The sequence below is a fragment of the Alternaria dauci genome, chromosome 4, assembly GCF_042100115.1.
Source record: "Alternaria dauci strain A2016 chromosome 4, whole genome shotgun sequence".
NCBI classification, from domain to species: Eukaryota; Fungi; Ascomycota; class Dothideomycetes; order Pleosporales; family Pleosporaceae; genus Alternaria; species Alternaria dauci.
In genome coordinates, this window is record NC_091275.1 from 1,603,032 (window position 1) to 1,628,574 (window position 25,543).

At 52.2% G+C, this 25,543-nt stretch overlaps 9 protein-coding genes across 9 annotated transcripts; 3 read left to right on the forward strand and 6 right to left on the reverse strand.

Moving 5' to 3' along the window:
- Positions 1 to 1,755: 1,755 nt before the first annotated feature.
- On the forward strand, positions 1,756 to 3,421 carry ACET3X_005083 (uncharacterized protein; the record flags this gene model as incomplete). Its single annotated transcript, XM_069451248.1, has 2 exons — positions 1,756 to 2,718; positions 2,780 to 3,421. 2 exons carry the CDS (start codon positions 1,756 to 1,758, stop codon positions 3,419 to 3,421), a joined length of 1,605 nt encoding a protein of 534 aa, XP_069307127.1.
- Positions 3,422 to 3,826: 405 nt separating this feature from the next.
- ACET3X_005084 (uncharacterized protein) lies at positions 3,827 to 6,403 on the forward strand (the record flags this gene model as incomplete). The annotated part of the gene is made up of 1 exon (XM_069451251.1): positions 3,827 to 6,403. One exon carries the CDS (start codon positions 3,827 to 3,829, stop codon positions 6,401 to 6,403), a length of 2,577 nt encoding a protein of 858 aa, XP_069307128.1.
- Positions 6,404 to 6,591: 188 nt separating this feature from the next.
- ACET3X_005085 (uncharacterized protein) lies at positions 6,592 to 7,263 on the reverse strand (the record flags this gene model as incomplete). The annotated part of the gene is made up of 1 exon (XM_069451252.1): positions 6,592 to 7,263. One exon carries the CDS (start codon positions 7,261 to 7,263, stop codon positions 6,592 to 6,594), a length of 672 nt encoding a protein of 223 aa, XP_069307129.1.
- A 781-nt stretch (positions 7,264 to 8,044) lies between these two features.
- Positions 8,045 to 9,024, reverse strand: ACET3X_005086 (uncharacterized protein; the record flags this gene model as incomplete). The annotated part of the gene is made up of 4 exons (XM_069451253.1): positions 8,045 to 8,133; positions 8,204 to 8,654; positions 8,708 to 8,917; positions 8,992 to 9,024. 4 exons carry the CDS (start codon positions 9,022 to 9,024, stop codon positions 8,045 to 8,047), a joined length of 783 nt encoding a protein of 260 aa, XP_069307130.1.
- Positions 9,025 to 10,011: 987 nt separating this feature from the next.
- Positions 10,012 to 11,281, reverse strand: ACET3X_005087 (uncharacterized protein; the record flags this gene model as incomplete). The annotated part of the gene is made up of 5 exons (XM_069451254.1): positions 10,012 to 10,358; positions 10,410 to 10,565; positions 10,622 to 10,916; positions 10,969 to 11,193; positions 11,249 to 11,281. The coding sequence occupies 5 exons, from the start codon at positions 11,279 to 11,281 to the stop codon at positions 10,012 to 10,014; spliced, it is 1,056 nt and encodes a 351-aa protein (XP_069307131.1).
- A 1,451-nt stretch (positions 11,282 to 12,732) lies between these two features.
- On the reverse strand, positions 12,733 to 14,210 carry ACET3X_005088 (uncharacterized protein; the record flags this gene model as incomplete). Its single annotated transcript, XM_069451255.1, has 5 exons — positions 12,733 to 12,770; positions 12,876 to 13,014; positions 13,070 to 13,244; positions 13,323 to 14,131; positions 14,187 to 14,210. 5 exons carry the CDS (start codon positions 14,208 to 14,210, stop codon positions 12,733 to 12,735), a joined length of 1,185 nt encoding a protein of 394 aa, XP_069307132.1.
- Positions 14,211 to 14,723: 513 nt separating this feature from the next.
- Positions 14,724 to 17,175, reverse strand: ACET3X_005089 (uncharacterized protein). Its single transcript, XM_069451256.1, has 3 exons — positions 16,471 to 17,175; positions 15,974 to 16,288; positions 14,724 to 15,918 (listed from the first exon to the last, which is right to left on the reverse strand). The coding sequence occupies exons 1-3, from the start codon at positions 16,579 to 16,581 to the stop codon at positions 14,893 to 14,895; spliced, it is 1,452 nt and encodes a 483-aa protein (XP_069307133.1). The 5' UTR covers positions 16,582 to 17,175; the 3' UTR covers positions 14,724 to 14,892.
- Positions 17,176 to 17,256: 81 nt separating this feature from the next.
- On the forward strand, positions 17,257 to 19,689 carry ACET3X_005090 (uncharacterized protein; the record flags this gene model as incomplete). The annotated part of the gene is made up of 1 exon (XM_069451257.1): positions 17,257 to 19,689. One exon carries the CDS (start codon positions 17,257 to 17,259, stop codon positions 19,687 to 19,689), a length of 2,433 nt encoding a protein of 810 aa, XP_069307134.1.
- Positions 19,690 to 20,232: 543 nt separating this feature from the next.
- Positions 20,233 to 25,407, reverse strand: ACET3X_005091 (uncharacterized protein; the record flags this gene model as incomplete). The annotated part of the gene is made up of 9 exons (XM_069451258.1): positions 25,154 to 25,407; positions 24,748 to 24,988; positions 23,892 to 24,647; positions 23,447 to 23,581; positions 23,369 to 23,399; positions 23,162 to 23,312; positions 22,151 to 23,107; positions 20,456 to 22,080; positions 20,233 to 20,403 (listed from the first exon to the last, which is right to left on the reverse strand). The coding sequence occupies exons 1-9, from the start codon at positions 25,182 to 25,184 to the stop codon at positions 20,233 to 20,235; spliced, it is 4,098 nt and encodes a 1,365-aa protein (XP_069307135.1). The 5' UTR covers positions 25,185 to 25,407.
- Positions 25,408 to 25,543: the final 136 nt, after the last annotated feature.

The following is a 25,543-nucleotide window of genomic DNA, read 5'->3' on the forward strand; positions in this document are numbered from 1 at the left end:
GATCCGCACAGGAATGATGATATGGGTAACTCGTTCTTACTTGTCAAGGAATATATGAGGCTAATTGCAGCAGACCCTCGATACAATATTCGTGTATGAGTTTCAGGCCAAACCTCTGCTTCATACTGAAGACATCTCTACGGGCCTGCCATGTCATGAGGATGTATGGGAGCAACCAGCCTTGATCCAACAAAGCCAGAGACGTATTTCTGATGTTACACTTACAGAAGCCTTGGAGATGATGTACGTTGAGAAGCGGCTGCCGACTGGCCTTGGGGAATTTAGCATGGGATTGCTTGTCACCACCATCTACCGACACACCATGGATATTCTAGCTAGAGATAAAATCCGACTCAACTCGTGGACACCGACATCCACGCCACAGCGACGTAACGACATGCCACCCGTACAGCAAAGCTGGCCACCGACAACGCGATTGGCAACCAAGTGGCGCAACAGCGCTTGTGATTGCTTGGACGTTTTGCATTGGCCTGCGAATAGCAAGATCGCTCGGCACTCAGGTTTTGAGCACCACACTATTCTCCAGCTGCATTTGGCTCGTCTAATCATACTGGCTCCAACTAGCGCTATACAGACATTTGCTTCCGGGTGTGCAACAAAGGAGAGCATTCAGAGCAATGCAGACAGCCGTTCATTTGCTACCGCTCGTATCCAGGTCCTACAGTGGGTGATTCGGGATCATTGCAAAGCCAGACTTTGCTTGGTACACTGTGGGGCTTTGTTTTGGTACATCCGCAGATATAGTTGTAGCAGTCTGCTCGAGCCATATGCAGTCTATATCGCGACTCTGATACTCTGGGCCTTTTGTATTTGCATGCAACTTCCTGAGGCCGCCGAAGCTATTGCCTCCGAATCTGACGAGGAACCAGAGCCGTCATTCCTCCACCTTGACCGGCCATTAGACGATGAGCTAGTTCAAACATATGTACGGATGGGCCACAAGATGTCAGCTTACATTGCCAATGTTGGCAACCTTGAACATGAAGCAGCCCCGATGCGAATTGCAAGAGAAGGGATCTCGTTGTTAACCAAAGACACCGAGCATGCGTCCGGCCCCGACTTCAGTTGCTCCGCATCTGCTAAAGATGTGTGTTATACGTGGGGCATTGAAAGGTCTTATGCTAACCTGCTGCGTCTCCTCACAAAGGCGCATTGAGAAATGTCATACGGAGTTTCCAGATTTTGTACACCCCATCTTGCCTTACTGAATGAGGACTTTTTCGAAATGCATTATTGATAGCTTCCGCTCGTCACATCATGGTCTCCGCAACACTCAGTCTTTTCAAGCAAACCTCTGCTAAGCACCAATGTCGGTAGTATCACGTTTCACGCCTCGCGATAGCCGAACCTCGTGGTTTCTCGGTAGATCAGAGTCCGGAACACATGGTGCTTCTTCGCCGGAATGATTAGTGAAGGTTTCACGCTATGGGAAAGTGCCGCGCCTAGGATCATCCCCACCGGAACTGGGCTTAACCGGGATCAAACTTGGCCCAGCACAAACCCCATGGGGTAGTCGTGTTCCGGTGGAGAAAACCTGGGGTGACAGCCATGTTCCATGCATGATCGATTGGCTAGCTTCGATGAGATGCCCGACTATGTATACCATAGTCATGTCTTTGACTCCACCAATGTTCTCCAAAACACAAATCTCTTGTAATACATCTCCATTCTTTTTATCTCGAGACCTTGTTGCTTCCCTTGCATCTTTGGCGCACGTACCGACCACGATCCATCATGGCAGATATGGACGAAAAGGCTGCAGCCATGGAACACCACGAGGTCTTTGACCAAGCCAGAGCGGCAGCCGACGAAGAGCACGAGATGAAATTACTCCAAGCCATGCGGAAATATCCTAAGGCTGTGCTCTGGTCGGTACTATTATCCACCTGCATCATAATGGAAGGATACGACATCGTCTTGATGAGTTCTTTCTTCGCACAACCATCTTTCTCGCGCAAGTATGGGGAGTTCAATGAACGCACTGGAACATACGAGATAACGGCGTCGTGGCAGAATGGACTCAGCAATGCTGTGAGTGTAGGCACGATCATCGGGGCCTTCGCCAACGGGTACTTTATCCATCGGTTCGGTTATCGTCCAGTCTTGCTGGTATCGCTCGTAGGTATATGCGCATTGATCTTCATATCTTTCTTCGCCCCCAACGCCCCCGTCCTCCTCGTCGGCCAGTTCCTTTGTGGCATACCCTGGGGTGTTTTTGCTACCATGGCACCTGCCTATGCCAGTGAGGTTTGTCCGCTGGCTTTGCGAGGCTACCTCACGGTATATGTCAATCTTTGTTGGGCTTTTGGCCAGCTCATCTCTGCTGGGGTGCAATCAGCATTCTCTGGTAATACCACGGAATGGGCGTACCGTATACCCTTCGCTATCCAATGGGCATGGCCCATCCCTCTTTTTGCAATTCTCTGGATGGCACCAGAATCGCCATGGTACCACGTCCGTACTGGAAACCTAGAAATGGCCGAGAAGATGATCACGCGCCTCTCGTCCTCTTCGCAACGACACCTCACTAAGCAAAAGGTAGCCATGATGGTCCGCACGAATGAGCTCGAGAAATCTCTCGAGGAAAACACATCCTATATCCAATGCTTCAAAGGCATCGACCGCCGTCGCACTGAGATTGCGTGCATGGTATTCGCGGCACAGCCCATTTGCGGCTCGGTCATGGGAGGCACACCAGTAAGTGCTACTGTGCGAACTGCATGTGAAACATATACTGACGTCGTACAACCACATTCAGACCTACTTCTTCGTCCAAGCCGGCGTCCCAAGCTCGATTTCGTTCAAACTGTCCGTTGGTGGTCTCGGTATGGCATCTGTTGGCACTCTCATATCCTGGGTCCTCATGAGCTATATTGGTCGTCGAAAGCTCTATCTCTGGGGGCTTGGTGGTTTAGCGACCATCCTCTTCATCGTCGGTTTCATCAGTGTGGGCGCTGGTGACTCCTCCGGCGGCAACTATGCACAAGCTGCCATGATGCTCATCTGGCTTTTCTGGTATTACATGACCGTAGGTCCAATCTGTTATGCCATCGTTGGAGAAGTCTCATCCACACGTCTCCGCAGCAAGAGTGTGTGTCTAGCTCGCATCACGTACTACATCGCCCAGATTGTGACTAACGTCATCAATCCATACATGCTGAACCCTACTGCGGGTGATTGGAAGGGCAAGACTGGGTTCTTCTGGGGTGGAGGCGCGTTTCTCTTCTTCGTCTGGACGTTTTTCCGACTCCCGGAGACAAAGGGACGGACTTATGAGGAACTGGATATCATGTTTGCTGAAGGTGTTCCGGCGAGGAGCTTCGCGAAGCACACTGTTGACGCATATGCTCATGGGGGTTATGCTGGTCGGAAAATGTCTACAGATGAGCATATTGAGTGAGCAGCACATAAGCTTGGGCAGCCGGTGAGGTATATGCTATATACAATTTTCGTCCGATTCGGAGCGAGAGCGCTGTCATCAGTAGCAATGCATCCGCGTAACCTGACATGTATGAGGACTATCAGCGGCCGAGTGTAGGGGCTTGTCGAGATCCGCTGGTTCCCCACTGGTGAAGAGGGGAAATGAGGGCACATGATAACGCGTAATATCCGCGCAGCCCTTGCTACACGCTAAACCCCGTCTGGGCGATTTTTCCAGAACTTTCGAAAGCGACGAATCGCTATGGTGCTGCTCCTTGCTCTGTTTATACCCGAACCCATAGTCGGCTCAACTTCCACCCGCCACCGTACTGGCCACAACAACCGCTAACACTCTAGCCACAATTTCCATCTCCACCTGGGTAACATGGACGCGCCCACGAAGCCGAAGCTACCAGATGCCTACACGGACCTTGAAGTGAGCCCAGCTGCCACTAGCGCCGAGATCAAAGCTGCGTTCCATCGTCTGGCCCTGCTCCATCATCCCGACAAAAAGGCGCCTGGCGAGACTTTCGATGCGGAGGACTTTCGACGAATCCAAGAGGCTTATGATCTATTGAGAGATGAGGAAGAAAAGAGGCGCTACGATCAATGCTATTCAAGTGTACGACACCAATGGGATGTCTACACACGGGAATGTGCTGAATACTCGCAAGACCCGACTGCATGGCGTCGCAGAAAGGCAGAGAGTGCACGCGCACAGGCAGAAGCATATCGATATGCGGCAGAGGAGGAGGAGTCCGACGAGGAGGACTACTATTCCTTCTTTGGTGGTTTCGGATACGACCGTCGTCCCCGTGACCCTGCTCTGTCGGATCTGTGGGAACTACAAGAGAGAATCCTTGCAGAAATGCGCCGGAGATCTGCAATGTACGATGCCGCAGCAGAGTGCTTTGCTGAAGAGAGGACCAGGAAAGTTGCAATAGAAGACATCAACAAGCGATGCATAGAGCGACAGAAAAAGGCCGCCGAAGCCCAGCAAGCCAAGGACGATGGCATACTTATCGTCGACTCCGAGAAGAAACGTGACATGGCGCAATCATGGGTTCTGAGTCTACAACGTGACTATCGCCAGGAACTCCAAAATGCTGAGTTGCAACTCCCCACTGACTCTGTTATGGATATTGGCTGGGAGAGGAAAAAGGGCAGACAAACTTGCTTATTTTGCGAAGCCCATGTACAGGAGTACAGTTATCGCTGTCCAAGTGGCGGGGCAGTTGCCTGTCGGAGTTGCAAGAAGGAGATTGAATCGTCTTCCTCCAGCAAACCGTTCAACTTTCATTACGACGAATCATCAGCGAAGAAAGGCAAGAGTAAGAAAGGCAAGGGCGGGAAAAAGTCTAAGAAGACCAAGATCAAACCTGAGCACGAGTCCGACCTTGAAGACTCAGGCTTCGGTGAGCAAGAACATGACGAAGAGCAGGGTCATGGAGAAGAGACAGAGTGCCTACTCAATGAAGAAGAGGAGGCAGCAAAGCAGGCAGCAGAGGAGGCAGCAAGGAAGCAAGACGCTGAGCGACAGGAACAGGAGCGCAAAGCTAGAGAAGTACGAGAGAAAGCAAAGCGTGAAGCACAGGCCAAGCTCGCTCAAGAAGCTGCAAAGAAGGTGGCGAAGGAGAAAGCCGAAGCAGAGCAAGTCGCACGAGATCAGGAAGCTGCACGGGAAGCTGCTCGCCAAGCAGCGCAGAAAAAGAAGGAGGCTCGGGAGCAAGATGCGAAAGAGAAGAAGGCTGCTCGAAAGAAGGCGGCGAAAGAAAGGGTCACCCTCGAGAAGGCAGCACAAAAGAAGGCAGCTGAGGAGAGGGAGGCAGCTCAACGTGAAGTGCAAAAGAATGATGGCGCCGAACAGAAAGTCCAGAATGCACACGACGATTCCGAGACGGAGGCAAAGCACAACCCCGAAAAAGACGTGAAAGCAAAGACTGGACAGGACGCGGGACAGCGCCTGGCACGTGAAACTGAAGGACACGCAATACAGGAATCCGAAGATCGCGAAACAGAGGACATCGAGAAGCGTGCGGAATATACGGACCGCGTAGCTGAAGAACGAGAGATTGGAACGATTGCAGCCGAGGCCAAGCAGCGCGTTGAGTTGGAAGCCAAAGAGGCAGCAGAGCGCGAGGACAAGGGAATGGCAGAGCATGTACTTGAAGAAACAGCAGAACACGTACCTAAAGAGACCGTGGAGCGACAAGTCCCGGGTCCCACAGAGACAGACAATGGACCAGGACATGAGGTCGAAGACGAGAAGACTGGAAATGGAAAACAGCAAGTGGTGGAGCCTCCAGCAACTACAACGCCGTTTGCAGAGCTCTCTATCCCCGACAGCACAGCCACTCATAAGAAGGCCAAGAAAAAAGCGACCCGTCCACCACCCACTTGCCATGTCTGTAACGAAGAAGGCCATATCGCTCGCAAATGTCCCGTGAAGGATGTCAAAGCCACCGAGGTCAATGGATCTCAACCTCAGACGGCTACGGAGCCAGCATTGGGCGTGGAAGTAACGAGCAAGCCACCACCACCACAACTGGCCTCACCTGCAAAGATCGTAGTCAAGCTTCCAACTCCTCGCATGCAGAAAATTGAAGAGGCCGCAGAGGATTTTACTGTTACATCTCAAGAGTCTGCCACTCATCTCGCAAACGCGTCAGCACCTCGAAAGCCCACTAAGCCCAGCAGAGCACCGAAAAAGAAAGCTCCGCGTTCAACGCCCCAAAAGGATCAAGCCGTAGATAGTGTTGCTAAACCAACTCCTTCATTCATCACTTCCGCGCAAATGGACGGTACCGCAGATGTGCCTGTCCTGACCCAGACAAGTAAACCAGTGAAGAAACCGAAGGCGAAGCGTCCATCAATGTGTTTTGTATGCAAAGAGGCAGGACACAAGGTGAAGAGCTGCCCCACGAAAAAGGATAAAGAACCGATGTTTGAGACAGTCAGGTAGAAGGCCTTGGCTTGTAGGGACTTGGGAGACCGAGTGATATGTACGGCGTTTGGTTTCAGCAAAGCAATCTAACGATACCCGGTAACAATGTAATGGTAACAAATGGCGAGAAATTGTAAAAGACACAGTAACATGAACAAACCCGTCGAGCGAAGCAGGAGAATAAGACATGAACACCAAGTGACATTTTACAACTCGTCTCTTCCGTCTTTAGCCTTGACCTTCAGCGCCTCGACTGTGAACTTTACTTCCTTGTCCCCAGTGTTCGTATGGCTGACCTTCCCAATCACAGCGCCGTCCTTTGGTTCGTTCGAGTAATTCTCTAAGCCATCAAACACACCCTCACACTCCTCTCCACCCTCATCAGCATCATCGACCCACAACGGGAGTATCGGGTAAATCGCCCCTGGTGCGAAGAACACCATATCGTCCTGGACACTGTAGTGACGTTGTAGCGATTCGCGCTTGAGCCACTCTCGCACTTTGTACGGCATATCTGCCATGTTCATCTTGATGAGTTCGCGTCCGGTACCGTGGACGTCGATGCCCGCCCAGGAGCCAGCGTAGAGTTGCTTGTTATAGAAGACTTTGAGTTGGGGAGCTTGCTCTTTCAGGTCAGGGTATAGTTCGTTGAGTTTGTAGATCTTGGCGTTGTAGGTGTTCTTGTTACGGCAGTGCTGGGTATAGGGTTGGAGGGTGGTGCTGTCCCATTGTGCTGTCCAGAGTGCGCCTACGGGGGTTGGTTCGTCAGCTGCTGAGGAGGCTGCAGCTGGAGGTGTGGAGGATGAGGATGAGGCGTCTTCGGCAGCATACGCAGTCACTGCCAGGAGCGCCGGTGGTAGTAGCGAGAGGAATCTCATGTTGCTATCAATCTGACTGTGTGACTCGAAACGAAGTAATACCAGATGATCAGAATCTGCGGTAGTGAATGTTTCAGCGTTTAGACTGTGTGTGTGTGTAAATGTCACTCTGTACTGCGTTTCAATCCCTTATTATATATCCCATCATTTGATTTTCTTGCGTTCTGTCCTTTTCGTTCCGCGCGAGATCCCATGACGTCTCCGCGTTGATGTTCCGCTTTCCATATTAAGGGCCGGGGTTGTTAGCGACGCGACAGGAACGCGATAGATTAAAAGAACACCGTGGAGGAGCGCTCCAACGACGATCGGCGTATACTTCGCCGAGAAATCGTCCACCGTGCGTGCTTCGTGATTGTAGGTTTCGTGCTTCCGAATGGTGGAGATTGAAGTGTGGAGGAATGCGGGGTGAACATGATATGTGCAACCCAGCTGTCATGGTTGAGAACGAATTGTGAAGAAGTCATAGTCTGTGTTCATAGTGTATGGCTGCTGGAGATGAGGTGTACTTGTTGTGGAGTAGAGTCTTGCGTCATGCCAGACGGCAGACATCGCCGCGCTAGCTAGAGGGTGCCTTACACTCGACCGCGTTAAGAAGAACTTGAACGACAGCCTTGTCTAGAGAACAAACAGGACATGTGCCTATCACATCTTGGAGAAATATTTGACGCTTCTTAACCTCTATTAACATTGAATGTATAAGTCAAATGGCAGTCCGTGCTAAGTCCTGCCCGTATTGATCGTATACGTTTTGTTCCAACGCCAACTCCTGAATATCTGGTTTCTATACTTTTGTTTGTCTGACAAGCGGCTTGAGTCCAGGGAGTGCGACGACGATGATGGAGAGGGTCATCTCTACCATGCTCAAAGGATCTATGAGAGGACGCGTTAGCTTAAATGTCGCTCGCCTACGTGATGCGTGGTACCAAAGTGGCTGACTTACAAACGAGGTTTTCCTGTCCTGTCCCAACCTTGAGGCAGACGAAGCGCACGATACCAGAGGCGATAGTAAGCGCTCCCAACGCGAAAGTGAGGCCAACACCGGCCGAGGACCGGAGTACACCCTTCACCAAAAGCACCACGGGAACGGCGTAGACTACAAGATAGCAGGCCAGGTTTAGAGTGAAGTTCATGATGAACGGTTCTGGCGCATAGAAGACAGAACATGCGCCTTCTTCTTGAGACCACTGCACAGACACGGGCGTGCCGCAGAAGAAGGTGTCGTCAAAAAGGATGGTGAGGTAACTCGCGACGACAAAGGCTGTGATACCGAATAGCATCTTGCGAAGTCCTGGATGGCCGGAGAGATTGAAGAACGCCCAGTAGAAGGCCAGCATGCTGAGTTTTGGAAACCCCATACCGACATCGTAGAAGTAATTCGAGGCGAAAGAGATCTGAGATATGGGTTAGCCGGGTACGAGGTGTGACAATCTAGATGACGAATTACCTTTGACAGCTTCTCTGACGTCTCATAATTGTCTAATACGCCCATCTCGTATGTGAGCGTGTCGCAAATGATCAGGCCCAAAGCAACCAGCGCAGATGCAAGCAATAGGTAGTCCGACGCGTCCAACTTCGAGTGGAGACGAAACAAACGCGTGTACATGCGCGCAGCAACGAATAGGTATGCGAAAATTAGGAGAATCCATTCCGAGATCTGTTACATTACCACTTGTCAGCAATCTGATCTCTCAGTAAATCATGTAGTGTTTCCCCACGACAGTGGCTTACCATGCAGTCTTTCCCATTAATGTAGTGTGCCATCTTCGCTGCTGTAGTGTGACAGAACACTTGCGAAACAAAGGATAAAACCGATGAAGAGTGGCCCGCTCGCTTGAACGCAAAACTGCAAGGAGTATGTATATGAACCACATTCCATCCCGTGCAGGGTACTATATTTTGCCGAGCATATATCATGCCATAGCTACTGGAGACATCTCTGGGCGTGCAATTGTACCGCCTATCATATGAAACTGTTACCGGACATCAGTCCTGGACCGTCGAGACGCATATTCGCTCACTCGCCCTACATGCATGCGCGCGGAAGACTGCCTGCAATTGAGGCGCTTTGGGAGCCGTAATAGATGGGCTGATCCCAACCATGACCCTTGTGCCTCAACGGCTGTACCGTCTCGTTGGGTTTGACCCATAACGGGAAGGGCTTTTTAGGCGCATCGCATCCGAGTTTGCATCTTTCTTAATTCCACTTGGCGTAGTATGTTGCTAGAAGCCGATCGAGTGTGTGTAAGTGCTGCGTTGCTGTTGTGTTCACGCAGCTTTTGGCTGGTAGTGACAAGCAAGGTCAAGCACTTGAGGTGTCATCCCTTGTTCGGCTAGGCAAACCGGTGGTGAAATTTGCCAAATGAGGCGTCCCACAGGCGAAGCCGTCGGCCAATGCCGACCCGCAGCGTTACAGCAGGATTGCGGCACAGGTAACAAATATTCTGTGAGGTGTGTGGGAACTCTTGGGTTCACGGAGTGGTACACAATTGCAGCTCAGTTGGAGGGGTTTCCCATCAGGCGTGGCGCATGGTGGCTTGTGCGGACCGCTTTCAGTGGGATGAGGTGTGATCCTTCCGGCTCGATGCAAGCAGCCTGCTCAACGGGACAGGGTCCATCCAGAAGTCTAGTGTTGAGATGACCCGGCTGCTAAAGCTCGTACAAATGGACCTGGCTCGATCCTTTAATTCTTTTTGCCTCGGCTGATACTAACTAGAGCTCTACTGCAAACACCCTCCTCCTGAACCGTTCTCATGGGTACTTTGCAGAGCTATCGTGCTCTTCATCCTGCGACTTTGAGAACTGCACGCTAACACTATGAGTCTCGTAGATCACATCTTTTCTTGTTATGGTGTTCAGCTCCACTTCGCTGCCCGAGTCTTCGTCAGTGTGTACACGAACGCTGTGTTTGCCTCCTCTGGAAGGTCGCAAGAAGTTGTGCGAACCTGATGCTGGCGTCTGGTGCCCATAGGTACGAGAATCAGAAGAACGCGACTTCTTATTGGAGGAGAATAGGGAACCACGTCGCAGGAAGGATCTCATCGATGGTAGCGAGACCACCATGATCGCGACAGCCATTTCAGCCATGGAAAGGACATCTAGACATACGTCAGTCAGGGGTCGTACTGAAATAGACTGCATCTACCTACAGACGTTGGTCCAAGCATATATGACCTCTATTGTTGCAAATCGGACCATACTCATAGCTATAGTAACAGCACCGAGCGAGAATGTTGCAACAAGACCCCAGATCTGGCGACGGCGAAGCTGCAGTGAGCGAAGAAGTGGGAATGGTAAAGCAAAAACTGGTGTTCCAAGGTTAGGATTTAGAATGCTTTGTGAATGGTACGCTGCTACTTACTGAACAAATCTGACGTGATGTTGAGGCTCCAGTCGATTCGGAAAACTTCTTTTGAGCTAAAGGTGTTGCACGCTCCCTCATCAGGAGACCAATTCTGAGAGACCTGGCGCCCGCACCAGAAAGTATCGAGGAAGAAGGTCGATATCATAGCACTAGCGGTGAACAAGGTTACCGCATAGAGTGCTTTTCGCAACCACGGCAACGTTGGCGGAATGAGTCTGAAGTATAGCGCAAGAATTGCCAACTTTGGCCAGTAGATACCAGTGTCGTAGAATGCGTTTCCAGCGAATTGTACCTATGACTGTCAGTGTTTTCGCTTGATCGATGCTACCAAGCTGCCGATTTACTTTTTTGAGTGCAATCACACGAGCTGTTGATGGCTCTGATACATCATCCGACATACCTCCCCATATATATGTCAGATAGTCGGTGACGAAGAGCCCAATGGCATTCAGGATAGATGCTATCAAAAGGCTATCGCTGACTGTGGGAGATTGTCGTTGTAAAAGGCGGGGAACCAGCCGACCGGAGGCCAGGAGCATGGCGAGAGCCATAAGAGTACCCTCGATGGGCTTTGCAGGTACATTAGTAGACGGAAGAAAGTAAAGCGAAGTAACGGAGACATACGATTACAGCCTCTGGAGCAACGCCGTTCGCCATGGTTGAGGAGAGCAAACAGATGTACCATGAAGCAGTCAACGACAGTTGGAAACAAGAGGGAAATCAAACGTAAATGTCCATGTAGTTCCTGGAAATCGAGAGCATCGCTTGTGTGTATACAAGCTCGTAAGACGGACATGTATCGGGCCCGTGTCGCCATGTAGATGGCGACTGTACCTGATTGCTGGCATCGTACCACGCCTTACTGCTCGCTTGGCAATTTGCGCGGAAATAATCAGTATGTCTGCAGGTCGGGACCTGCAGTCACAGAGTTTGTATGAAACGACATGGGTGTATATGCTAACGCAGGGATTGTTGTTGAACGGTAAGGGGAAGGCCGAAGCGAAGGATCACGGCGCAGCCCAACAGAGCGTAGACCTACCTACCTTTACAATGCAAGTCCGCAGCTTATAGGAGCTAGTATCGTGTTGCGCTGCGACAGAAATGATGCGGCCTGCACGTGAGGACATTGTACGGAAGTACTCGACGGGGATTACGTTATGCTTTGGCTTGTTCTTTTTCCTGGCTACAGCGGCTTGTAGATTTTCTGGGATCTGCGTGGGGTTGCTTCTTTTTCTTCTTTGAATTCATCATGGCAATGGATGGCTGGATGGTGTGAAACTGATCTGGCGTCGCGATCATATCGCGCTCTCGCAGCCACGCTCGCCTCCTTTTCTCCGAAGCAGCCTCATCCCTTGCAGGTTTTCCTCAGCAATCGCGTTCGCTACCGCTTGATCTTCGTGGGAATCGAGAAGAAAATTAGACAGGAAGACATCCTATCGTCGATACAATGAGGACAGGAACGGTTCAGCAGAGATCTCACAGCGCGTGCGCCATGATAGGTAGCGCGCCAAGGCGATGATGTAATATCAATACCAATCTCAAACGCGAGGACCCAGCAGCACGTACGAACCCGTCACAAGAACATGCCTGACATTCCAGAATCAGTTCCTTCCACCCACAGCTTCCTCGCGCTAGTATCTGTCTGGACCCTCTTTGTGGGCTACATCCTCCTCCCAGCAGCCTTTCCCCAACCCACCACAAAAGACGAATACGTAGGATGTATAGAATACGCAGAATATTGGGATTGCCCAGGAGACCATGTTGACACAGAACCCGAAGCCATACAACTTCCACTTTTGCTCTATATCTCTGCCTTGGCTTGCAGCACAGGCGTACTCGGCTGTCTCTGTCTATGGTGGAAATACCAGAGGAACTATGAGTGGTTGATGAAGAGAATTCTGATGCCAGCTTTGTGCAATAGTTGTGCGGGGCTTTGGTCAGCGCTTGTGCTTGCGAACGATGCGGAGAAGAGAGGATACAGCAGAACTATGAGAGTGGCAATGGTTGCCCCATCGGCTGGGTCGGTTGCGGTCGCAGGGTTGGGGTTGGGGTATTATGCTATAATGTTGTGGCTTTCTCAACGAGGGCAAAAAGGGAGGCCTGTAGCTTTAGAAAAAGGCTAGGAAAACGGGGAGGATGAGAATAGCTAGTACATGTATGTTGGAATCTGAATGTGAAAGACATTGGGTATCAATGATTAAAACGCCAGATCGGTGGTTACTGCACAACAACGCTTATCATGCGTTCTTACCTTCCTCTTGCTTCTGCTTGGCTGCTTTTATCCTTTTCTTTGGCTCACTTGCCGCATGCGCAATAGCTTTTACCATGTTGAAGAAAAAGATGCTGATAAAGACGACAGTCACGAACGCAAGCACAACAACTACGGAGATCTGCATTAAAGGTCAGCCAATTTCTCCCGCAGGACATTGATGTTTTGGTGCGTACCATGCTAAACACGACGAAAATGTAACTGGCGCGAAGGAATGCATAGTTATCCTGGAGTTCCTTGAGGCCTGAACCGACTTGCATAGCGGCAAGGACGAGACTGAAGAAGACGAACACGATGAGGATCCAGGAGAAATTCCGCTGGAAAAAGATTACGTAGCGATTGTATCCGTAGCTATGCAACACTTATCAGCCAATATTCCGGTTCAAAGCTTGTACGGCAGTTTGTCCCCATGGTTGAGGACGGACTTACAGATATCCTCTCACAAAATGCGTGTGTGCATATCGTATCCGGTAGGTGCTGTTGATTCTTCCCAACCTCAGATCGCCGAATTGATACCGCTTGTTCACCTGATGTAGCGTGTTGATATCTACATGGTGCATAAAATCCTTGACAAAGTCTTTCCACCAGTACCAAGTAACGAAGCTTGGCAAGAGCGTGCAGTCATGTGCAATCTTCAAGTCGAGTGGTGTAGTGATGAGCCATACATAGCTCACCAGGAACCCTGCTGCACTCTCCCACAACCAGCCTTCTTCTCTTTTGACATTGTTGTTAGAATCAGCATCACCTGGTGGACAGATGTGCTCTGTCCAAAAGTCATAGCTGAGTATCCATTCTGGCAGCGGCTTGACGAGCAATTTGTTTGAGTACTTCAGCAGATGTAGGTCCATCTGTTGCGTGCCCAAGACTTCCATGCCCAGCATCCTGTATCTGTGCAACGGTCTAGCGCGCATGGGCCGACCCGCCATCCACAGGTGTCCATGTATGCGATTGAGGCGCGAAAGATCGAGGTCATGTTTCAGAAACTGGCGAGGGTCATCGTTGGCAAGGTATGTTTCGTTGTTCCTGCCGCTGATGGTGGGAAGAGAGACTTCGGGCGATAGCGGTATGGTTGTGACCGAGTCGAGCACAGGCTGTACGCTTTCCAGAGCGCGATCCTGACTGGGATCACTATGGCCATTTTGATGTACGAGTTCGCGCGCTGCGGGGTTGCTGGAGTTGGCGGCGGTGGAGAGAGGTGGAATTGGACGGAAGGAGAAGGGCGGTGCCAATGCGCTGCTCTGTTACCTGTAAGCATTCGTTCGACCTGTGCCAACGCCGTTATGCGCTACCTACAGTCTGTTCAGTCGTCTTGTCCATACTGCCCATGAGCGGATATCTTGTTTGATCTCATGAGGGATGAAATGCAGCGCGGGTGCTCTATATGATGCTTGACGTCGACAAGCCTGCTGCGGCTGTAGCACGAGGCTCACATATGCAGGCACACTGCGCACCAGGCAGGCGCATCATGACACGGGCAGGCATTAACTCCGCCTCAGGCTTTCTCTCTCCATGGCGCGCGGGAGCTACGCACCAGCATGTGGGGGCTGGGGAATGGGGCTAGACTGCTCTCAGGTCTGACTCTCGGTGTGGGAATCAAGATGCGGGCCTGGGAGCTTGATTGGTGAGCGGATTCGTGCACACTATTTATATCTGCGGAGAGGTACCGAGCCACCACCACAAGGGGATGCGCGGTCTGGTTTGAGATGTCACTCGCATCGACTCCCAATCCGACATGGCCGACATCACACCACAACCAAGTTTACAATCGGCAAGTGTTGCAACTTGGCACACTTCTGCACCAATCCATGCGCAGTTTGCATCGAGACTCGAGAGCTATTCATTCTGCCTTAACTTGAATCCACCTTGGTCGTTCTGTATCTGCTTGAGAAACCACCAAACGTGTTCAAACGCCATAACACCACACCTTCTAATGCAGTTTTGGATATCATCGAATTTCATCTGCCCCCCTACATGCGCACATTGCCGATGCTGGCCCAACTCATTTGCAGTAGTTTGCGGGAAAGCTGCCCTTTTTGCCATGTATCTCGCCCTCCCACCAGTCTTGCGAGCTTTCAGTCTTCTTTACCACGCGAATCCGATCGCCCTCCCTGAAGTTCAAGTCACCAGGAGTGAGACTGTCAAAATCATACATGGCCGTCACGTACTCGGACTGGAAGGATCCTATCTTCTTGGGCGGTGGTGGAGGCGGCTTCTTCTTCCCTGCTGCTGGGTTAGGCGATGGGGGATAACCGCTTGGAGTCGATCCGTTGGAGGCAGGGGTCTTGTTAAAGTACGAATCACCATTGGTGCCATTTGAGTACGAGGAAGCCTGCGACGTGGACGAAGCACGTCGGCCAAACATGTCCTGGCCAGCGCTCAGATGGGGCGAGCCACCTATCTTTGGCTTCGAGGCGCTGAGAGAGCTGTATGAAGGCTTGCTGGAGAGGCTTATAGGTGGTCCGCTTTCGGAAGTGGATGACAGAGCCTGAGATGGCCGTGCAGGCCGTCCGCCTCCGGTAATGGTAGGCACATTCTCGTTGCTGCTAGCTCTCCTGCCCGGCATGACCTTATTTCTAAGGCCTAGGCCTGTTAGTGTATCGCCCTTGTCTGGTAGTCGCATGGGCATGTGGACCGCCTTGCCGGTCTTGAGCAAGCCCAAGCTTGTCTCCATCTCCTGGCGCAATGGCGTGAAGTTTGAGTCCCATAGCGGTATGACTTCTTCTGGCTCAGGCGGTGGATCGGGGTATCCTTGTTCGTGTGAGTACTGGTGTAGCACGGTATACAGGTTCCCTATCAGGTTGTTCTGTAGCACAATCTGGTTCGCCAGAAGGTGCGGTAGGATCGAGAAGGTCGCGGCGTTTAGACGTGGTAGAGATACTCGGAGATTCTCGTCGGCAAGCTGGTATGCGTGGGTAGATCGCTCGAGATCGAGTTCGTGTTTGGCCAGCGCGCTGTTTTCGCGCTCCGAGCGCGTCTTCTTGGCCTGAAGGGCTTCACAGCGGCTCTTGTAGCGCTCGTAATCGACCTGTTATCGCCTTGTCAGCATATTCGATGGCGCAACTCAGAGGAGGCTGTCTGACCTTTGCATCTTCCCGCTTTTTGATAGCCTTCTCCATAGGCTTCAATGCATCTCGAGCGAGCTTTGCCGGTATAACGAGTTTCCTGTCGATGTCTTTGACCTCCTCCATCATATCCGTCTTGAGTTCCGAAAAGGCCTCATGGAGCCCGTGGACACGCTCCAGGACGGCAGACGGAGTTTCGGCATGTACATGGGTGCTGTTGGAGCCTTCGCCGCCGAGTGGTTTGAAAATGGCATATAGTAGCTCGACCGAAGTAAGTTGGTGGTTGAGGATGTTGGTCCACGCGTCGCGCCATTGCTTTGCTGACGCTTCGAGCTAGGCGACGAGTTAGTCCAGAACCCGGTAACCAAGTGAACAGCAGACTCCTGTGCCGGATAGATAGGATGCATTGGGTCGAGTGACGTGAAATGCCGGTATAGGACTTGATGGGTTTAGGGATGGCCCCACTAGTTCATAGGACCGAACATTGTGAGATGATAAGCCACACCGGGACGTACCTTTTCCAACATGGTCTTGGAGTCGTTGAAGTCCTTCAACATGGACTCGACATCGGCCTCATTGGGCGTCCTCGTGAGGAAGCGCCCGGTGATCCTCTGCATGCGCTGCATCTTGCGACGTGAAGAGAGCAATTGTGTGCGAGGTAGGCCTGAAGCAAGAAGAGGACGGAATAACCCAGGTAATGGGCAGCGGGCAGTAGGTAATGCTCGCGCGTCCACTAGCGGTGGCTGTGCTCAAAGCCGGGTGGTAATTGAGGTGAAGGTAAGCAGGGGTAATGGATGGCCCCGCACCAGCTGTTGCATCAACTCGCTGCCCGCTTAGACCAGTTTTTTTTTAGTCCAATGGTGGAATGTGAAAGTCGTCGCAGAGATCAATGGTTTGCCAGATTTAACGCGTAACAGCCGGAGGCCAATCGCTGCTATACCCGGTGTCCGTATTTGGCTTCCTCAGCTCGGCATAGAGAGGGACCGTGGATCAGACGGCATGGTGATGCAAGGCCACTCAGCGTTGGGCCGCCGAGCACGAAGACGTGTCATGACTGAAGTGGAAAAGGCTGGATACGAATACCCCTGGTGTGTTTCCGGTGAGAGCTCAACGGTCTCAGGGCTGAGCAGCCGGCTTCCGTAGGCTGCGACGCTAAACCACGTGCTCGCGCGGAACAGCAGGCGCGATTCATCCCGCCGAGGCGCGTCACCGTCACATCACTGGCCTTCACCCTCTCAGCACGACCCCGCCTCCATGTCGCCCGCGCACAAGACGACGCGTCTCAGCCGAATACATACGCGATGACGGCGCCTCCCAGAACTACGCAATATGCATCGAGCATCGCCGCCATCTCAGCGTCTCAAAACAGCGCCCCAGTGGCCGAATTTCGCTGCCTATTCACCCAGGACATCAAACGGAAGCAAAAGAGATGGCAGGATGGATATCTCAAGCTCCACACGTTCAACAGCCGCGTCATGGTGTATGACCAGGCAAGAAACTTCCTGGGCGACACATACCACAAAGACAGCACCCAGGTGCAGGAAGGCGATGAATTCACCTTGAACAACGGCGCGCTGGTAGAAGTCGCAGAGCCGATGGGCATCACACATACAGACCTGACGCAGATACTCGAGAAGAAGACCAGAGAACAGCCACCGCCTTGCCCGATCGCTCCTTCCCAACCGAAACCGTTCCAAAGGCCGTCGTCGGTAGCACCAACCAGTGCCCAGCGAGGCGCATCGCAATTGCGCCACAAATCACTCAACACACTGCTTGGGACGCCAAAGGGGCCAATTGGGAAGGCTCAACCTATCAAGTCTCCATACGAGGCTCGCAAGGAAAAAGAGAACGAGCAGATCGAGGAAAGCGCGCCGAAGAGGCAGAAGACAGCCCAGCCACTCTCAAACAGGAGGGCCTCCAGCCCGGTCCAAGAACAAAGCCCTATAGCAAAGAGAGACTCGGCCATACCTGCAAGACAACCGGATGCGAAGAATGCCCGAAAACCTGCCAAGTTTGTACCGCCGACAGCGACTGTCATCACGATAGAATCCGAGTCCGACCTGCATTCAACGTATTTGTCAGACGTAACGCTGCCGAGCACACCGCCAAAACTTCGTAGAGCGAGGGCACAGTCTGGCGTAGCTCACACTCCAGCACCGCAGCCCAGTATACCCCTGCAGTTACCCGTACAAACTCCAAAGATACCCAAAGGCAAGGTGCCAGTACCAAGTGTAAAAGCTTTAGAGACCCCGAAGCAACGGCCTCCGCCATCCTCACCCCCGGTGAGCGCCTCGAATCGCCTCACGAACGTCGATTTTGCGCTTCAACCGACAAAAGAGCCATCCAAAGACCCTACACCCCCACCGCAGCCTTCACCTCCTCCCAATCGCAAAGCCAAATCACTCCGCCTGTCTGCAGGTGTAAAGCGCGGAAAGTTGCTATGTCAGTCTTTACCTCGGCAGACTGTAAGAGCTGGGAGTGAGACTAGAGCGGCCAGTATGAAAGCTGGGGTGAGGCCAACATCAGGCATAACCAGCAGGCAACCGTCGCCTAAAGTGTCACAAAACAGTCATCCTCCACCACGGGAACTTGTCTCTACAGCGTCCAGACGAGCATCCAAAGGCAAGCGAAGCAGGATAGATGCCGAAGATGGTGATGATGTTGCGTTGAAAAGAGCCAGGGTCTCCAAATTCCCATCGTTGCCATCGCTGCCACCGCCGAGTGTCCTGGAAGATCCAGAGGTCATACATGGCTTCATGGATCAGCAATTGTTAGTACCCTCTTCTCCTCCAGAGGAAGCTCCAAAGTCTAAGCCCGCTATCGTTAAAAAGATGACCAAGAAGACATCTGTTGAACCGGCATTTGAGCCCACGTCTGCAGAACCAAAGTCACCTCCACCAAAGGAAACCGTCCGAAAAGCGCAGCCCCGAAATAGCGTTGTGGAGAATCCCGCGCCAGCATATAAAGCCCCATCGCCTCCTCCACCTGTGCTCGATCCACCGGTACCTGCATCACGAGACGTCTCGCCAGTGCATACCGAAGTCTCGGAAGCACAATCGCGTACGTCATCAACATCGCCTCGCAAACTTCCTCTTTCAACCGGCGGCATCCCCAAGCGGCCAGCAAAGAGGACCAAGAAGCAAGCGGCCACATCAAACTCAATACAGGAAGGCCCCGCCCCGTCTCCTCGTAATGAGTCCGTACCTCTCCCGCCGCATCCTCTTCGGGCAAACAGAAAAGGGCCCATGATGAGCACGACCGAACTGGCATCTCTACTTCAAAAGTCGAACAACCTGGACAAGAGTCTCGCGGATCCCATCGAAGACGTCTCAAATATCACCAGTGCCGGAAAGTCGCCCAGCAGAAACTTCAGACGTGTGAGAAGTGAGAACGATGCGCCTATCCCGAGTGCAGCCGACGACTGGGAGAAGCGCAACCTAGCAAAAGTCTCAAGCGACGTTACAGACCCCGTAGACGAATCTGCCGCTCCTGCCGTGGCCAAGGAACCAGAGAAGAAGAAGAAGAAAAAAAGCAGTGGATTGGATGCGTTGATCAAGCGAACAGATCCTAGGCGGAAGTTCAAGAGGACGCAGAGCCTGCAGGTGGAAACCAACGTATCACCTCTGGCTGGGGCACAGGCCGAGCTACCAAGCCCTGTGGTGGATAAGGATGTTGGACCGTGGAGTACGGAGGCGGGTGACCTGTTTGATTGGAGACCGCCTGGACGAGATTGAGGGTAATGAGTGTGGTGGAAGAGTCTGCGTTGATTTGCTAGTAGTTGTTGGCAGCGATGTGGTATGAGGCTATGTAGCGACGATAAGACGATATTGATACCCTACAGCACCACCTGTTTTGATCGTGGTGGTGTTTGTTCATCATCGTACTTTTGCTAACCTCGTTTCGTGAATTTCTCTGAACTTCTTCGTCCGCTTGAAATAGCTTGTCTTGTTTTGCATCACATTACCATATGCAAGATCAAAAATGAATATGCTTCATTCATCATTCTTCACATTGCTACCAAAAGAAATCCTGAACGCCGGCATGTTGACTACGCGCCACACGACTTTGCCCTGTCCAGATAGATCCTGGACTCCAAAACCACGGCTATATACACCAAGCAAAGCAATATTGACCTCGAACACTTCAAAGGCCGTTGCTCGTGCATACAAGAGGATATATACGCAAACCCTTCGTCCTATCCAGAACGACCAAACGCCCCTCCTGTGGTACACAAGTGTCACAGGACCCAAAGTCAGTCTACATCTTGACAACCAAGTCTACGATGTCTTAGTCTGCTTCTTCGCCGTTCCAATGTGCGTGTTGTAAACCTTGGTCGCGAATTTGAGACTCGTAATTGTCTCTTGGAGATGTGCTTGTAGCGGGCTGACCATGACGAACATGAGCGTTTTCGAGTTGCCACCCAACGAGTATTGAAGGAGGTATGTGAGCTATGAAAATGTTAGTACAAGAGTCGTTGCAAATCAATATGGTGCAACATGCCTTTGAATTTCTGTACGGCACATGAGTGCCTTCCTTTGCCGATCCAAGGGCGTTAATGACATCTCCCAGGCAGCTCAAACTCTTGTTGATGTTTTGTGTCTCCTTGAGGCGCGCACCTTCAGCCTTGGAGTGTTCAAGTCGCTCTGATCCGGCAAGATCCACCAGGTTAAGCGTGCCTTCGCTCCTCTCACCAGTGATCTCATTGGTACCGACAAGCTTCAGAATGAAGACAGAGTGACTTCGACTGGAACGCATGTTGGCCTTGGTAGCGGCGACTGTCCTGTTCTTGTCGGCGGTTGCTAAGATCTCCTCTACACGACCTGGACCGTCGAGTTTCACACTGACTGCACCCTCGAGATGCGTTTGCTTTTTCGCCGGATCGTGTCGTACCTCGACCTTTTTCCTGTCGAGATCCTCTGAGCGACCGAGCAGATCGTTGTACGTTTCGTTGTAAACCTCAAGGAAAGAGCCTTCCATCTCGTATTTCCAGCCCTTCTCCTGCAACCGCTGCGCTTCATCCCAAATCTGGGCTGTCGCACGGGGGATCATACCGTCAGCTGACGACATGGTATGTGTCTTTCCGGCTCCTGTTTGACCGTAACAGAAGATGCAGACATTGTACCCATCAAGAGCACTCTGTACAAGCTGACTGATCTCCTCGAACACTTCGCTGTTCTGCGACGCTGGGCCAAACACCCGATCGAAGGAGTATGCGTAGGCGGATGTAATGTCCTTGCCAGTTGCGCTCTGCTTGCTTGGACCGAGCACTGCCACTTCCTTGCTGTCGGTATCGTTATCTGGAAACGAGATCTGCGCCGGATTGCGTTCGGTTTCATGGGCTGGTCGCACACGGCACATGACTCTGATGTTGCCCTTGAGTTCCTGCACCTGGTTGAAAAGCTTTCGGCGTAGTGTCTCTTCTTGGCGAAGTTTGTCTTGTGCTCTTTCAGCAGCTTCAATCGCATCTTGCATTCTCTTGTGAAGATCATTGAAGGCTTGCGACTGGGCCTGGCTGTCGGACTCGAGGAAGTCGATCTTCTCCTTCATCGCCTTGTTCGCCGCGTCCAGTGTGAGGTTGTTTGTTGTTGCTTCTGTTAATTGGTTTTGAAGGCCATTCTTAAGCATCCTCTCCCGGTCGAGTTCGGACTTGACGTTTGTGAGTTCGCCCTGGACCAATTGGGCCTCGCGGTGTTTTGCATCTGCTTCCATCGCAGCCGCTTTGAGCTTTGAACCGTACTCCTCCTCGATCTTTTGTGCTTCTTGTAGGCGCCTGCTTCGCTCTGTTTCTGTGTCGGCGTCCAGCTTCTTCCGTAGGCCGGCAAGTTCTTCGTCGTGTTCTTTCAGCAGTTTGTCGATTCGTCCTTCGAGCTCGAGGCGTGTCTTCCTCTCGACCTCTTCTCGTTCTCTCTCCATTCGATCTGTTTCTTTCCGGTGTCGCGACTCGAGATCATCGACTTCGTTGCGTAGTCTCCGCCGTATGTCGTCGACTTCGAATGTGTGTTTCTGCTGCATCATCTCGAGTTCCATCTTTACTGACTTGAGGCAGCTTCGTGTATCGTCGAGCTCCGACTCTAGGCCCTTGTTGACGATTTCCAGACGCGCGCGGATAGTTTCGAGTTCCGTGACTGTTGGGAATAGCATTAGCATAATGACATCTACGTGCCGAGGGAGAGAAGAGCATGGTTCTTGACCTACCGCGACTTTGAAGTTGCTGGATCGATTCCTTGTAGTCAGTAGCCTGTCGCACGTCTGTCTCCATCTTTTCCTTGAACATGCGGAAGTCTCGCTCCATAGCCTCCATGCGTTCATTGTAGAAATCTGGACAGCGATCGTTAGTGAAGCGATTCAGAAAGGGCTGTTGTGCTGATTTTCGCGGTGTAGTAGATGGAGGCCGGAGTGGCGACGGATCTACTTTCTGATGCCGAGCAGTTGTCGGCGTAGGCTGGGGAAGTTGAGATGAAGGTATCTTTGGCTTGAGAAAAGGGTTCGTCCCGAAGTCAGAAGTAGTACCATGTCCGATTTGACTGCCACGGACGTCTGCCTTGGCCGCGCCCAATGTGAGCGTGCCAACCGCTGCGCAGATGTCGTCGTAGTCTGTATCGGCAGGCTCTTCCATGACCGGAGTGACGGAGCGGAAGTGGGAAGGAGAAGAGACTGCTCGTGGGCTTGAGACCGGAGCGATCCTCTGGTGGGATATATTGAGGGAGGTTATGCGCTTTCTCAAATGAAAAGGCAATCTGCCAGGCACGCTTGCACTGGCGGAGGGGTTTGGAGAGATAAGAAATGGTTGCACACCTTTGCGCTCTGCTTGCTCACTGTCGTCATCATCGTCTCGATTCTGCAATGCTGTCGCAGGACGCGGCCCTTGCTGATAGGACTTGCTCCTAGCATGGCTTCCATGGCCATAGGCCGACTTGGGTCTCACAGGCCCAGCAGCTTTGGGCGCTCCACCCATGCTGCCACTGAGAGTAGAGGCTGCAGGATGCCTCACTGTCGGTTTTGCGATGGTACGCGACGTAGACGCTGCGAGGCCGCGCGGTACGATACTTTTGACCCCATTCGATGTCTTGGGCGGCGGGGCCTTTAGTCGAGAAATGGGCTCGCCAGCCTGCTCGGCGAGAGTTTTGCGCTGCTTGAACGCAGGCTCCGGTACTGGTGTAGTTAGCGACCTGTCCGGTGCTACTGGTATAGAGAGGGGCAATATACAGCCGGAGGGCTTGTGTTTCGCTGTAGGTATCGGCATTCCGCTTCGCGCGTTGGCACCGGCTTCGTGCAATTCGCCGAGGGCGCGAGTCGGTGACGAGGTGATGTTGGAAAAGGTCGAGGGTGGTTTAATGCCTGAGCGCTTCGTGGGACCCTACAACGGTCGTGAAACTCAGACTTGCGCCGGGCAAGGGATGGGGGCGTACGTACAGTGTTTTCGTTCGCCGCGTCCATAATCGAACTGCGTATACCTACGTCTAGCGAGGGAAGGATATCAGTAAAGCATACCCCGGCGCGGCCAAAAGCACAAGCGTGTTGTCGTTGTCGTTGACGTTGCTGTTGCGGACGTCGGATATCGATTGTTTGGGCCTGCGCTCGGACGGTAAACAGAGGAAACCGCCATCCCTGTACGGTAGCCACATGCTAACTTTGGTTAGCTAGCATAGCGCGAGCAGCGCCGTACCATCTCGACTCCACGGAACAGTTTCTGGGTCTGCGCATGCAATGGCTTGATAGTCCCGCACTCCGTGGTCAAGTGCTTCTGCATTCATACCGCATACTAGCAATAAGTAATTTGGTGCTATCAATCAGCCATGAAATTTTCCACTCGGTCATCTTCTTAGCTCAACACTCATCCTCCCTGTCCCTTCTGTACTTGATCCCCTCCACTCCCATCTATCGTTTCCTCTTGCCCCAAACCTTCAAAAACTCAACCTTATCCTCAACACCCAACCCCACCCTCTTAACCCTGCCCAATCTCGCCAAGTCCTCTGCAACCCTTTCAAGGACCTTCTGTTCATCCTCACTGACGAAACCATCATCGCCATTCACAGCGCCACCGACATCAACATCCATACCATCACCGGCCTCACCATGCTTGCCATTGAATCCATTCCTAAAGTCCGGTTGATCAAAGATATTGCTGTCGTAGCCTAAAGCCTTGATCGGCGTTTGTTTCGAACTCGATGTAGGACGGGAGGGCTGGTCCTGGTTGCTGCTGTTATATACGCGCGAAGCGATGCGGACGCGCATTTGATGTGACGGCTTGCTGAGTAGGCCCCAGAACCACGATGCATATCCACCAGGAACGGGCGTTGTGACGTCTTGAGGTGTGTACCTAAGATTGACAGGATAAATCTTTGTCTTGCCGTCTGCACTCAACAGACTGGGGCATAGCGGGAGGATGCCTCTGCCGTTTGTTGTTGTAGTTTCGGGAAACACACAGATTATTCTGCTCGGGTTCTCGTTCGTGAGCTGTTTGAGTGAGACGAGTTTGGAGGAGTCGGGTGGGGAAACGACGGGCGGGGAGAATGCGTGCAGGATGGCGCCCAGCAGCGTTATGCGTTCGACTTTCCGGTGATTGGGGAATGAGCGTGTGAAGATAGGTTGGAAGATACCGGCGAGGTACAGCGGATCGAGAGGTGATGTGAACGAGGACGCGACGATCGTGCCGGGTTTGGGGAGGTTGTCTTTTGCAGAGTGTAGTTGTCTATTTGCTATGTTAGCAGCGACTCAGCTTATTCAGCCTCCCAGCGTAGCTACTCTCTGACTTTTCCCACGCTTCGACTGCAATGGATGTTTCGACTTACCCTCTCCTGACACCGTCAACCTGTAAATCCACCCACCACACGCCGGGGATGCCTAGCATCAGCCATAGCACCACATGCTTCAACCTCTTCCCAATAGGAAGCCATTCTAATATCACAAAGTATAGCAGTGAGAAAGCCACGACGAAGGGTGCGCGTGCGCAGAAGAGGAAGAGGTAAATTGGCGCCCAGATGATGCCGACTGGTGGGGGAGGAACGGGAAGGAACGGTGCTATCGACGTGCCTGTGGGCCGAATGTTAGCTAAACATTTACTTTTTCCGGATATACCAAACGTCAGCACACCGAAGGGGTCGCCGGAGGGTAGGGAATGGGAAAGACGTGGTGGGAAGGCGACTTAAGAGTACATTGAACTCTCCAGCGCTCGCAGAGGGACACGATCAAACGCACCTTTGTCGCGGAACTGACTGTATCTCTCCATGGCGAGTGGTGTCTGGTAAGGAAAGAGTCAGGTGTAGGCGTGGTGTCACCGAGCCATCTAAGACGAAGCCAACTTGCAGCAATCGCGAGCGGAATGAGCCTTTAGCGAGAATCAAGGGCCGTCACAGCGAGGCTACGTAGACGAAGCAAAGATACAGGGCGCAGCGCTGCCGGTAAAGGCTGGACAAGCTTCTTACGTTGGACCCTTGTAGCGTGGCGAAGACGTAATGCGAAGTGTATCTGGGAAGCTTTGGGCGGGATGGAAGGTGAGTGGTCGTGCGAGTCATGTAATTTCGACATGTGAATGCCAAGACAGGCGTTCTGTTGGTCAGTCAACGTCATATGCGCATGTGACACCGC